Source organism: Hypanus sabinus, chromosome 1 (genome assembly GCF_030144855.1).
Source record: "Hypanus sabinus isolate sHypSab1 chromosome 1, sHypSab1.hap1, whole genome shotgun sequence".
Taxonomy (NCBI): Eukaryota; Metazoa; Chordata; class Chondrichthyes; order Myliobatiformes; family Dasyatidae; genus Hypanus; species Hypanus sabinus.
In genome coordinates this window covers 200,873,185-200,885,515 of record NC_082706.1, presented here as the reverse complement: position 1 = coordinate 200,885,515, position 12,331 = coordinate 200,873,185, and the positions used below count along the sequence as shown (strand labels likewise).

Sequence of the window (12,331 nt, the reverse complement as noted above, 5' to 3'; positions counted from 1 at the left end):
CTGCCTGTTTTTGTGTGTGTCTTTCTATGTGTAGGTGTCTATGCACGTGTGTATGTGTCTGTATGTGTGTGTGTTTCTGTGTGTAGGTGTTTATGCGCAAGTGTATGTGTTTTTGTATGTGTGTCTGTCTGTGTTCATGTGTCTGTGTGTATGTGTGTGTAGCTTCATCTGTGTGGGTATGTTTGTGTGTGCATGTGTGTATATGTGTCTTTGTGTTTGTGTCTATCTGTGTGAGTGTGGCTGCCTGTCTGTATGTGTTTGTCTCTGTGAGTTTGTGTATGCACATTTCTGTGTGTGTATGCATGTGTGTGAATGGTGTGTGTGTGTGTGCGCGCGCGCTTATGTGTGAGTTTGTTTCTGTGTGTGTGAGTCTGTGTGTATGTGCGTTTGCGTGTGTGTTTGTGAGTGTATTTATATGTGTGTATGATTATGTGTGTGTGTGCTTGTATGTGTCTAGGTGTATGTGTGTGTGTGTGCATGCGTCTGCGTGTATGAATCTGCCTGTTTGTGTGTGTGTGTTTGCATGTGTCCATTCGAGTCTGTGCATTTCTGTGTCTGTATTTGTGACTTTGTGTGTGTACATGTCTGTTTATGTGAATGTGTGTTGATGTGTTTGTGTGTGTTTCTGTATATGTGTTGGTGTGTGTGTGTTTGTATGTATGCATCTAGATGTGTCTGTGTGTGTGTGTTTGTAGGTGTGCCTGTGTGTGTTTGTGTGTGTGACTGTTTACGTGTGCCTGTTTGTAGGCGTCTAGGAATGTCTGTTTGTGTATGTGCCTGGTTGCATATGTGTGTGTTTGTGCGTTTATGTATGTATGATTATGCTTGTGTGTTTGTGTGTGTGTCAGTATGTGTGCGTGTCTCTGTGTTTTTCTGTCTGAATGTTTGTGGTGTATGTGTGGGTTAACTAAGTGACGTAATCTGTTAGACTTCTCTCCCAGTGATAATGATGCCTTTTCTTTTGAAGGAATTACTTAAGCATTGTCAACATAACGTCAATTTAAAACCGAATTTCATGAAATTAATTGCAGAGAATTGAACCCGGATTTCCTTGCTTTAGGAAATAAAATTTACTTTGAAGATGTATTGGTCGGTCTCTCGGCCGGTATCTGCAAATCGATCACGTCATCGCTGGCAATATAAAATGCTTAAAATAATCAGACCGCAATTGGCTGGTGAGATTGTCAATGACGATCACTTGCTGAACCACCCTCCAAGCCCTAGCAACCTGCTTCGAGTACAAAGCACCCCGGGGACCAGAGTTTTATCTCGGGGAAAGCGTTTGCACACTTGTGGCGCGGCTTTTTAGTGGGGTTTTTTACGGGGGCTGGGAGCAGGCTGCGGCACCCTCGGGCTGCAGCCGAGCGGGGAGCGATGGGTCCGGGAGCCGCTCCGCACTACAAGTCCCGGGGCTCCGCGCGGGCACGGCGGGCATGCGCGCCGCCGCTCGGCTGGTGCAGGTTGCGCTGAACCTGGTCGGACCTGAGTGGCAACCGATGCGAAAGTCCAGCCCGTGTTCCGGAAGAGTTGCTCAACTCCAGCGATCGCCGAAGGAATAATGCTCGAGTTAAGGAGCCGCCTGATATAATGGCTGTTGAAGGTAGGCTTTGATCGCATTACCTTGCGGGAAATTAAAAGAAAATGGGGTTTATTTGACTTCTCGGCAGGAGAAAGCAGCTCCCTGTTTTGCCCATTCATGCGATTTCCATTCACCTCGCCGGCGACGTGTTTCTGCAGAAGTGTGGATATGCTTTAAGGTTGTTATTTTAGAGGGAGAGTGACCTAGATTTATTTCTGGAAGCAAAGCCGCTGTAAATACACGACAGTTTCGGTAAACTATCTGGGGCCACCGTCATAGTCGAGTCAAGTGGCAAATGTCATTATCAAAAAATGCATGGTATATTTAAAGAAAAATGTATTTAACGGCGTGTTTGCCAGGTCTCCACGATAGTGTTGTGGTGAAATTTCCATGTTATTTTAAGCAATGCATAGATGTGATTTAAAAAAATATATATTATGGGCTAGTCCGGTATTCATTGACAACCTCTCTTTAACATTTGCGGGGTGAGGATGGGGGGGGGGGGGGCTGCATGCTTATAATGTTGATTTGAAAGTGTCCTTAAATCATTTGAGATTTCTCAAACAGAGTAACTGGAAAAACCCCCCTACAGTCTTTAAATAATCTATGTGTTTAATTTTCATACTGGCAAATTTGCCTTGTTAAAACTTAATGACAAATCTCTAGCTATGTAAGAGAGGCCAAACATATTTAAAGAGTAATTTCCCCACACTATATTTTAAGACATAGGAAACTGCGCTGGAGGAACTCAGCAAGTCGGTCAGCATCTGTGGAGGGAAAGGGGCAGTTGACACTGTGTCAAGGCCCTGCATGAGGTGAGAGGTCTTGGCCTGAAATGCTGACTGGCCATTTCCTTCCATACAAGTCTAACCTCAGACCATAAGACATGAATTAAGCCCTTTGGCCTATCGAGACCATTCGATTATGGCTGATTTATTATCTCTCTCATCTCCATTCTCCTGCTCTTCACTTAGGTTTTGCTGCCCTCACTAACAAAAACCTATCAACCTTCACTTTAAATACACCCAATGACTTGACGTCTGTGGCAATGAATTCCACAGATTGAACACCCTCTGGCGAAATACAGTCCTCCTCACCTCTGTTCTAAAGGGATGTCCTTCTATTCTGAGACTGTGCCCTCTGGTCCTACATGCCCCTAATATTGGAAACATCCTCTCCATATCCACTCTAACTAGGCCTTTCATTATTGGATGGGTTCCAGTGAGATCCTCACTCATTTTTAATGAGGTACATCGCAAAATAGGCTCTTCCGGTCCTTCGCACTGCGCTGCTCTGATTTAATCCTAGGCTAATCGCAGGACAGTTTACAGTGACCAATGAGCCTACCAACCGGTGTGTCTTTGGACTGTGGGAGGCAACCCACAGTCACAGGGAGAATGTATAAACTCCTTACAGAGAGCAGCAGGCATTCTTCTAAACCCCAGTGAGCACAAGCCCAGAGCCATCGAACAGAGGGTCTGTTGAGTTCCTCCAGCATTTTGCATGTAATTCCAGGTTCTGAAGTCTCTTGCATCTCCATGCATTTACAGGGAGCTTATCATTCTATACTGTTTTGGAAAATGTCAGCAAAGCAATAATACAAACTTTAATTATCTACTGTACAGCCCCTCTTTTACCATCATATCTCCTTCCAATCCCACCACACCACATCAACAAAAGTGAGTACAAAGGTTGTGGGCCATCTCCACTCTTACAGTGTAGAAGGAGATTGAGCTACAAAGTTGAAGTAAACTTGTCATCAAAGTATTTGTAAGTCCCAACCCTGAGGTCCATTTTCCTGTTGGCATACTCAGCAAATCTATAGAACAATAACTGGATCAGTGAAAGATCAACCAGAGTGCAGAAGACAAGAAAATTTGTGCAAATGCAAATATAAATAAATGGTAGTAAATAACGAGAACATGAGATTACAAGATGAAGAGTCCTTAAAGTGAGATCATTGGTTGAGGGAACATCTCAATGATTAGGCAAGTGAGTGTAGTTACCCCCATTTGATCAAGAGCCTGATGGTTGAGGGGTAGTAACTATTGCAGAACCTGGTGGTACCAGTCTTAAGGCTCTTGTACCTTCTACCTGATGGCAGCAGCGAGAAAAGAACATGACCTGGGTGGTGGGGATCTCTGCTGGATGCTGCTTTCCAATGACATCATTTCATGTCAATGTACTCTCCACCACACATCTGTAGAAGTTTGTCAGAGTTTTGGATGCCATGCCAAATCTCTGCAAACTGAAGGAAAGTAGAGGCACTGAGTTTAGAGTCAATGGTGTTATTCTTGTCTCCGTAAAAATGAAAAAACAAGTGCTTTTAATTGTGCGTTCAGTGATGCTTTTTTTTTGGTTGCTTTTAAAGGAAGTCAACTGAAAGATAAACAAAGATGGTAGGGAGGTTTCCACATCAGCCGGATATTTGTGCATGTGACCAGAAGTGCTTATCTCTAGGGGGCAGATGGATTTTGTAGTGATGGTGGGCAGCACCATAGGGTGAAGCTAATAAGAGCCAGTGACCCTGGTTCAATTTGCATGGCTATCTGTAAGGGGTTTGTACGTTCTACACTGTGGGCTTCCTCCAGCTGCCCCAGTTTCCTCACACATTCCTAAGATGCACTGATCAGTAGGTAAGTTGGGCACGTGTGTGTAACTGAGCAGCATAGGCTCATGACAGCCTGTTACTGTACTGTTCTCAACAAACAATTATTTAAATCTTGTTTAATATAAATTGATATTAATTAGTAATTAATATTTATTAGTAATAAACATATTTAAATATCAAATGAATCAGGCTAGTCAGTGGAGACGGGTATCTGAGAAAGAGCTGATGAAGAATTTTCATCTTTTGTAATTTGAAAGATCTTTGACAAAAATATTAAATTTTCTTTTCGCTCCCCTGTGCTGTCTGAACTACTGAGTTATTTTCTCAATCACAAACCAGAGCAAATCTGCAGATGCTGGAGATCTGGGCAATGCACACAAAATGCTGGAGGAACTCAGCAGGCCAGGCAGCATCTATGGAAAAGAGTGAACAGTCAATGTTTTGGGCCTGCTGAAGGGTTTCAGCTTGAAATGACGGCTGTACTCTTTTCCATAGATGCTGGCTGGTGGCCCACTGAGTTCCTTCAGCACCTTGTGTGTGCTTGAGTTATTTTTTCACTCTTTTTGTTTTGGCTTTCCAATGGATTTCATACAAAATTAGTGAAGTATTATATGATGGAACAATGGGGTCAGTCAGAAAGCGTTGGAACAGTCATGTCTACACAACAGAACTGAGGTCAATGTGGATGTTAAAAATTCACTTTCAATATTTGAAGAACAAGGAGTTCTGTCCAGGAGTTCTGACCAGTGTTGCAGTGTGAACCAAGTGGTTGTTGGTCATGATTTAAAGATATTTTTATAGCTGCAGCATCTGCTACTGAAGTTAGTGCACTTTCTTTTTTTTTAAACTTGTTTTTGCATGGTGATGTGACAAAGTAACCCTGGTGGGCTGTTCTGTTACTGTCTATGAGGAGTCTGCACGTTCTCTCCATGACCACATGGGTATCTGGTTTCCTCCCACAGTCCAAAGATGTATGGTTAGGGTTAGTGAATTGTGGGCATGCTATGTTGGCACATGCCCCTGGCACATCCTCAGACTGTGGTCATTGACGCAGAATGTTCACTCTGCTGACACATGACTGTGCAGCAACACACAGCTCGAACCACATCATCAAGTTTGCCGATGACATGACTGTGGTGGGCCTCATCAGCAAGAACAACGAGTCAGCTTACAGAGAGGAGGTGCAGCGGCTAACGGACTGGTGCAGAGCCAACAACCTGTCTCTGAATGTGAACAAAACAAAAGAGATGGTTGTTGACTTCAGGAGAGTACGGAGCGACCACTCCCTACTGAACATCAACGGCTCCTCCATTGAGATCATTAAGAGCACCAAATTTTTTGGTGTTCACCTAGTGGAGAATCTCACCTGGTCCCTCAACACCAGCTCCATAGCCAAGAAAGCCCAGCAGCGTCTCTACTTTCTGCGAAGGCTGAGGAACGTCCATCTCCCATCCCCATCCTGATCAAATTCTACAGGGGTTGTATTGAGAGCATCCTGAGCAGCTGCATCACTGCCTGGTTCGGAAATTGCTCCATCTCGGGTCACGAGACCCTGCAGCAGATGGTGAGGTCAGCTGAGAAGATCATCAGGGAGTCTCTTCCCGCCATTACAGACATTTACACTACACGCTGCATCCGCAAAGCAAACAGCATTATGAAGGACCCCACACACCCCTCATACAAACTCTTCTCCCTCCTGCCTTCTGGGAAAAGGTACCAAAGCATTCGAGCTCTCACGACCAGACTATGTAATAGTTTCTTCCCCCAAGCTCTCAGACTCCTCAATACCCAGAGCCTGGATTGACACCAACCTACTGCCCTCTACTGTGCCTATTGTCTTTATTATATTGCCTATTATTTATTGTACTGCCTGCACTATTTTGTACACTTTATGCAGTTCTGTATAGGTCTGGAGTCTAGTGTAATTTTTGTGTTGTTTTACATAGATTCAGTGTAGTTTTTATATTGTTTCATGTAGCACCATGGTCCTGAATAAACCTTGTCTCGTTTTTATTGTGTACTGTACCGGCAGTTGTGGTCGAAATGACAATAAAAAGTGACGACTACATTTCACTGTATTTTTTGATGTACTTGTGACATAAAGCTAATCTTTGATCGATCTTTGTGGTTATGCGAGCATGTAACATAAGGAACACAGTAAAACAAGGGCTCCTAGCCTTTATTTTCTTAACGGGGACCTTTACCATCATCTGAACCACAAGTTGGAAACACTTGCGTAAAAGATGAAATATCAGCATCTGGATGTATATATAGTGGAGGTTGATTGGTTCTTGATTGGTCAGTTCATCAGCATTTATGGGGAGAAGGCAGGAGAATGGGCTTTAAGGGAAAATAAATCAGCTGTGATAAAATGGTGGAGAAAACTTGATGGGCCGCATGGTCTAATTCTGCTCCTGTGTCTTTTGGCCTGTTATCTGGGTGGTGTAGCTTGTAGGTGAACCCGTTCCAACAAATTCTTGCTGCTGTTTGTGGTGACAAGTAGCAACAGGGAGGTGTTCTGGTGACGTAGCGGTGATGAGTTACTGCACTGTCCTGCATTCACAGTGCCCCAGCCGTCGATGTCATGGGGGTGTGGTTCAAATGAATCCCTGTATTTGTGAAATCTGTGTGGTTTCTACAGTCCTTTCACAAACAGCAAGATTCTATTCATGGGCTTGGTTTGTGCCTCAGATCCTGGAGTCTTGAGCTGTTGAGCAAGTTTGACCACAGAAAAGCTGCACGTACTGGAAATCCGAGCAACACACGCAAAATGCTGGAGGAACTCAGCAGGCCAGGCGGCATCTATGGAAAAAAGGGTACAGTTGATATATTGGGGCTGAAACCCTTTGGCAGGTCCAACCTGAAATGCTGACTATACTTATTTTTCCATAGATGCTGCCTGGCCTGCTGTGTTCCTCCAGCATTTTGTGTGTGTTGCTTGGGATAAGTTTGACATTGTAGTATTTGATGAGCTTGGCAATTGTCGACACTTCATCACCAGTCAAGGCAATGTTTCCCTCGGAGTGCTCACCTTTACATAGGCCCCTGTTCACTTGCCTCAGTCCTGATTGCCTACCCCTTTAGTTGATCTTTGAATTCTTTTGGCTCGGTAAGTGCCATGTCTTGTCTTAGATCAGTTAAAGTTCAAAATACATGTATGTCGCCATATACAACCCTGAGATTCGTTTTCTTGTAGGCATGTTCAGTAAATCCAAGAAACAGAACAGAATCAATGAAAGACTGCACCCAACAAGACGGACAAACAATGTGCAAAAGACACAATGCAAATACAAAAGAATAAAAAGTGATAAATAAATGGGCAATAAATATCGAGAACGCAAGATGAAGTCTTTGAAAGTGAGTCCACGGGTTGTGGGAACAGTTCAGTGATGGGACAAGTGAAGTTATCAGTCTGTTTCACGTGTTTGATGGTTGAGAGGCAATATTGTTCCTGAACCTGGTGGTGTGAGTCCTGAGGCGCCTATACCACTTCCCGATGGCAATAATGAATTAAGATATTGTGTAAGGTGTTCTGAGAGGCTACGTAAATGAACTTTTTAATGATCTTCATGTTGTATAGATATGTAAATTATCAAATAAAAGAGATTAACATGAAATGTGGCAATCCTACTGTTTAAAACTTAAAATAAGTTGCAACTTCCTGGGGTTATCATCTCTGAAGGTCTGTCCTGGGCCTCACATATCGATACAATTACAAAGCAGGTCTGCATTTGAATGGAAAATCCTACAGAAGGTAGTGGATTCGGTCCAGTACATTACAGAGAAAACCCTCCCAACCATTGAACACATCCACATGAAATACTGTCATAGGAAAGCAGTATCCATCATCAAAGATGCTCACCATCCAGGCCATGCTCTTTTTTTTTCACAGCACTTTCGGGTAAAAGGTACAAGAGCCTCAGGTCTCACGCTACCAGGTTCAAGAACAGTTACTACCACTCAACCATCAGGCTCTTGAGCAACTGCACTCAACTTCACTTTCCCCTTTATTGAGATGTTCCCACAACTAATGATCTCACTCTCAAGGACCCTATTCAGTGATTACAAGGACAATTACGCACAAGAAGATTAGAATGGGGGATTACCAGTCAGTTCTCATCTCTGAAATTACAGACTCCCAGTTAACCGATACTTGTATTAGGGAAGTCATCAAACAGACAAAAACTGGTGGGGTGGGGGGGGGGGGGGGTAGAAAACAATCCTTTCAGTGAGAAACGTAATCCCAAGACCATGTTCTCAGTGAATGGGATTGTCTAAAGCTAAGAGATGGAATTCCCCACAGGAAAAGATTAACTGCCGATAAAACCACACCAGCTTGTTTTACCTGGGAAGTTTCAATCTGAGGTAGTTCACGTGACTTTGGTCACATGGATATTGATCGTGCCCTGGATTCAGTCAGAAGCCGATTCTATTGGCCCAAGATGGCTGCTGATGTAGAACGCAAGATTAAAACATGTGGTCGATGCGTAAGAAGAAAGACCTTACCTGAGAAAGCTACTCCGCTAGTGAATATTATGACTACTCAACCCTTGCAGCTGACCTGCATGGACTTTTTTACATTAGAACCTGATCAAAGTAACACAAAAGATGTGTTAGTAATAACTGATCATTTTGCTAAATATGCTTTGGCTATTCTTACACTTAACCAGAAAGCCAAGACATTTGTGAAGTGCCCATGGGAGCATTTCATCTCTCATGGTTATCTCGAGCACCTGCACAGCGATAGAGGGCCTGACTTTGAACCCCGCTTGACTAAAGAACTGTGAGATAGCTGGAATTCAAAAAGTCAGAACTACACCATATCATTCCAGAGGAAACCCTGTCGAAAGGTTTAACAGGACCTTCTTAAATATGTTAGGAACCCTGGAAACGAAAAGTAAAACTCGTTGGCGTGAATTTGTGAAACCCCTAGTCCATACTTGCAATTCTACTAGAAATGACATGACTGGATTCAGTCTGTATGAATTGATGTTCGGGCAACAACCCAGACTCCCAGTTGACTTTGCTTTCGGACTACCATCGGAAGACAAACATGGTACATCATACTCTCAGTATGTACAAAATTTGAAATTCATCTTGAGCAAAGCTTCAAGATAGCAACAGGGAAAATGGCAGACCAAAACAAGACCAGCCACGACAGACATGTAACAGCTTCAGAGTTGAAACGAGACCAAGGGTCTAGGCCTAAAGAGTGGATTGTGCTCTTTTCCATAGATGCTGCCTGGCCTGCTGAGTTCCTCCAGGATTTTTTGTGTGTTGTCAGTAAAGAATGTGCACTTACGAGGTTAAAAACAAACTTGCCGATAAATGGGAAGAAATGGTCTATGGAGTGTTGAGCCAAGCTGGTGATCTGCCTGATGATAAGGTACATCCTGAGAATCTGTCTGGACCTATACAAACATTACAAAGGGATCTACTGCTCCCTTGTGGATTTCTTCCTTCTGAAGACATTGAACAACATTCTTCTGTCCCTGTTCGCAAGTACAGAACTCTCAGGAGCACGAAGAATGAACAGTGGATTGAAGAGAAAGAAAACCCAATTGACTCTGAAGAGAATAAGGCTTACTACCTCAGACCAAGACTTGGCATTGTAGATGAAGCTTCTAAGAGTCAGGAAACCAGTGAGCAGTTACACCAAAGAATTGTGGACTCCAACCCAAGTCCAGATCAGCCACTTACAACCTCTCCTGCTGCAGACCCAGAGCTGGTATCCCAAAGAAATGAAAGTTCGGATGTAGTGGAATCTACTGCAGTAAATAACTTACCTGTCAGTTCTGAGGAAAACCCCGTGGAAGAAACAACAAATGAGGAAATGCGTCATCAGTGTATTCTACCCGAGTAAAGAAGCCTGGAAATTTCATCAATCTCAGATGAGTCTGAGATTCAACGAGAGAAAGAGACTCGTGATAAAGTGTTGATTAGAAAACAAGTGACAAATGAGAATTCTCACAAAGAAGAGCCTGAGCTCAGAAGGTCTTCTCAACACAGAGAAAAACTTTGGACTCTGACATATCCTGAGATTGGAAATAATTTAATTCAGTCCCCTTTCCAAGGCCTGCGTTCAGCTTTTGTGGAGTCTCTTCCAGATTTCAGATATGTCAAGCACCCAACCCCATTACAGTGCAACCTGTACCTGTGTGCAAAAGGACCTGCATAAATTCAAAGGGGAGGGGGTGTAAGCCAGGTCAATTAAATACAAAAATGTAATGTTAGAAAGCTCCACCTGTGGAGGGATAAAAACGAGGTTTACCGATTTTTTTTTTAAAAAAGAGAACTTGATAAAAGTGCTATGTGAGAATGAGGCGTGGCATCTGTACCCTGCTTACTGGAAACCCTTAGGGTGAAATCCTTGAAGGAGAGACGATATCGATAAAAGATTTATTGAAGCTACAGCTATGATAAACTTCAGCTACAGCGAGACGATGTCGGCAGAGAGTCGTGTCCAAGATCTCTATCCTGTGACCGGGAATTAGTTCTGTTAACTCGTACCAAGGGATTTAATCAGGGTTTTTTGTGTAAGTATTGTGAATCGACTTTCCGTGGATGATCATCTATTTCAGCCAACGGACCAAGGAAAAAGAATGTGAGCCATGGAAGAACCAGTGTGGGAACTAAATGTTTCAAGACATAAACGATTTAGTACTGTTGGATGTGCAAGTTTATTTTTCATTGGGAAGATCTGAATATGATTTTCTGGAAGAACAGATTATTTTTGCAAAGACTTTGATAAGCTACTGAATGAGATTTACTTTGTTTAAAAACAAACGAGAACGAGGGGTCACAGTTTAAGGATAAAGGGGAAGCCTTTTAGGACCGAGATGAGGAAAAACTTCACACAGAGAGTGGTGAATCTGTGGAATTCTCTGCCACAGGAAATAGTTGAGGCCGGTTCATTGGCTATATTTAAGAGGAAGTTAGATATGGCCCTTGTGGCTAAAGGGATCAGGGGGTATGGAGAGAAAGCAGGTACAGGGTTCTGAGTTGGATGATCAGCCATGATCATACTGAATGGTGGTGCAGGCTCAAAGGGCCGAATGGCCTACTCCTGCACCTATTTTCTATGTTTCTAATGATTTACTTTGTTGGAGATTTGTTGTGAAAGAAGTTAAGCTATGTTTTTGGGGTTTGAATTTAAAACTGAAGTTAACCATGATACTAAAAAGTGGGAATTCAGTAAGTTTCCTGAATAGCTCGGGCAAAATATGAAGTAAAATTTCCATCTGTAAACCTTTAAATAGGGAATAACACTAGATCTAATTAACTGGAGTAATAAAGGTTATTCTAATGAAACTCACTGATTCTAACTAAAACAGAATTTGGTTTTTGTCGCTATCTGAGGCTTGGAACCTATGACAGAATGTCGGAAGTTTGTATCGTTCTTATAACCATATAACAATTACAGCACGGAAACAGGCCGTCTAGGCCCTTCTAGTCCATGCCGACACTTACACTCACCTAGTCCCAGTGGCCTGCACTCGGCCCTCCATTCCTTTCCTGTCCATATACCTATCCAATTTTACTTTAACTGACAATACTGAACCTGCCTATACCATCTACCACTTCTACTGGAAGCTCATTCCACACAGCTACCACTCTCTGAGTAAAGAAATTCCCCCTCGTGTTACCCTTAAATTTTTGCCCCCTAACTGTCAAATCATGTCCTCTTTGTTCTCACTTATGTAAATAATCGTTTATATTGCTACTTTTATAAACAACCTTATTTCTATAAGTGTGTCTTTATTCACTGCCTTCTTCCAATACCTAGAGCTTCTGATGGCCTACTAGCACCTAGTGAAGTACTATTTAATTTGATTTTCTGTTAAAGAATGCTGCGACCTCACACGTGACAAGACGAGCACTACACAGGTGTTACACCTAGGTGGTGCTAACTAACTCTAAGATCAACGTAATTCTTCCCTCTCACGTAGCCCTCGCATTTTTCTATCATCCATGTGCCTATTGTTACAAACACCATGAGTATCTTGTGACTGTCTTATGACCATGATGTAATTGAGTATCTTGTGAGCATGATGTAATTGTCTTGTGATGGTGGGGGGTGATGTAATTTTCCCGCCAGTGTGAGGTCACATGATGTAATTTTGCCGCTGATGTGAGGTCAC

General features: G+C 42.9%; 1 protein-coding gene across 4 annotated transcripts in view; it reads left to right on the top strand.

Moving 5' to 3' along the window:
* Window positions 1-1,233: 1,233 nt before the first annotated feature.
* The window catches only part of samd12 (sterile alpha motif domain containing 12), a 157,820-nt gene continuing 146,722 nt past the window's right edge, over window positions 1,234-12,331 (top strand). For all 4 annotated transcript variants that reach the window (XM_059984185.1, XM_059984195.1, XM_059984175.1 and 1 more), the window contains exon 1: window positions 1,234-1,600. In XM_059984185.1, coding sequence (XP_059840168.1) covers window positions 1,588-1,600 — 13 coding nt within the window. In that variant the 5' untranslated portion in view covers window positions 1,234-1,587. The remainder of the gene's footprint in view (window positions 1,601-12,331) is intronic.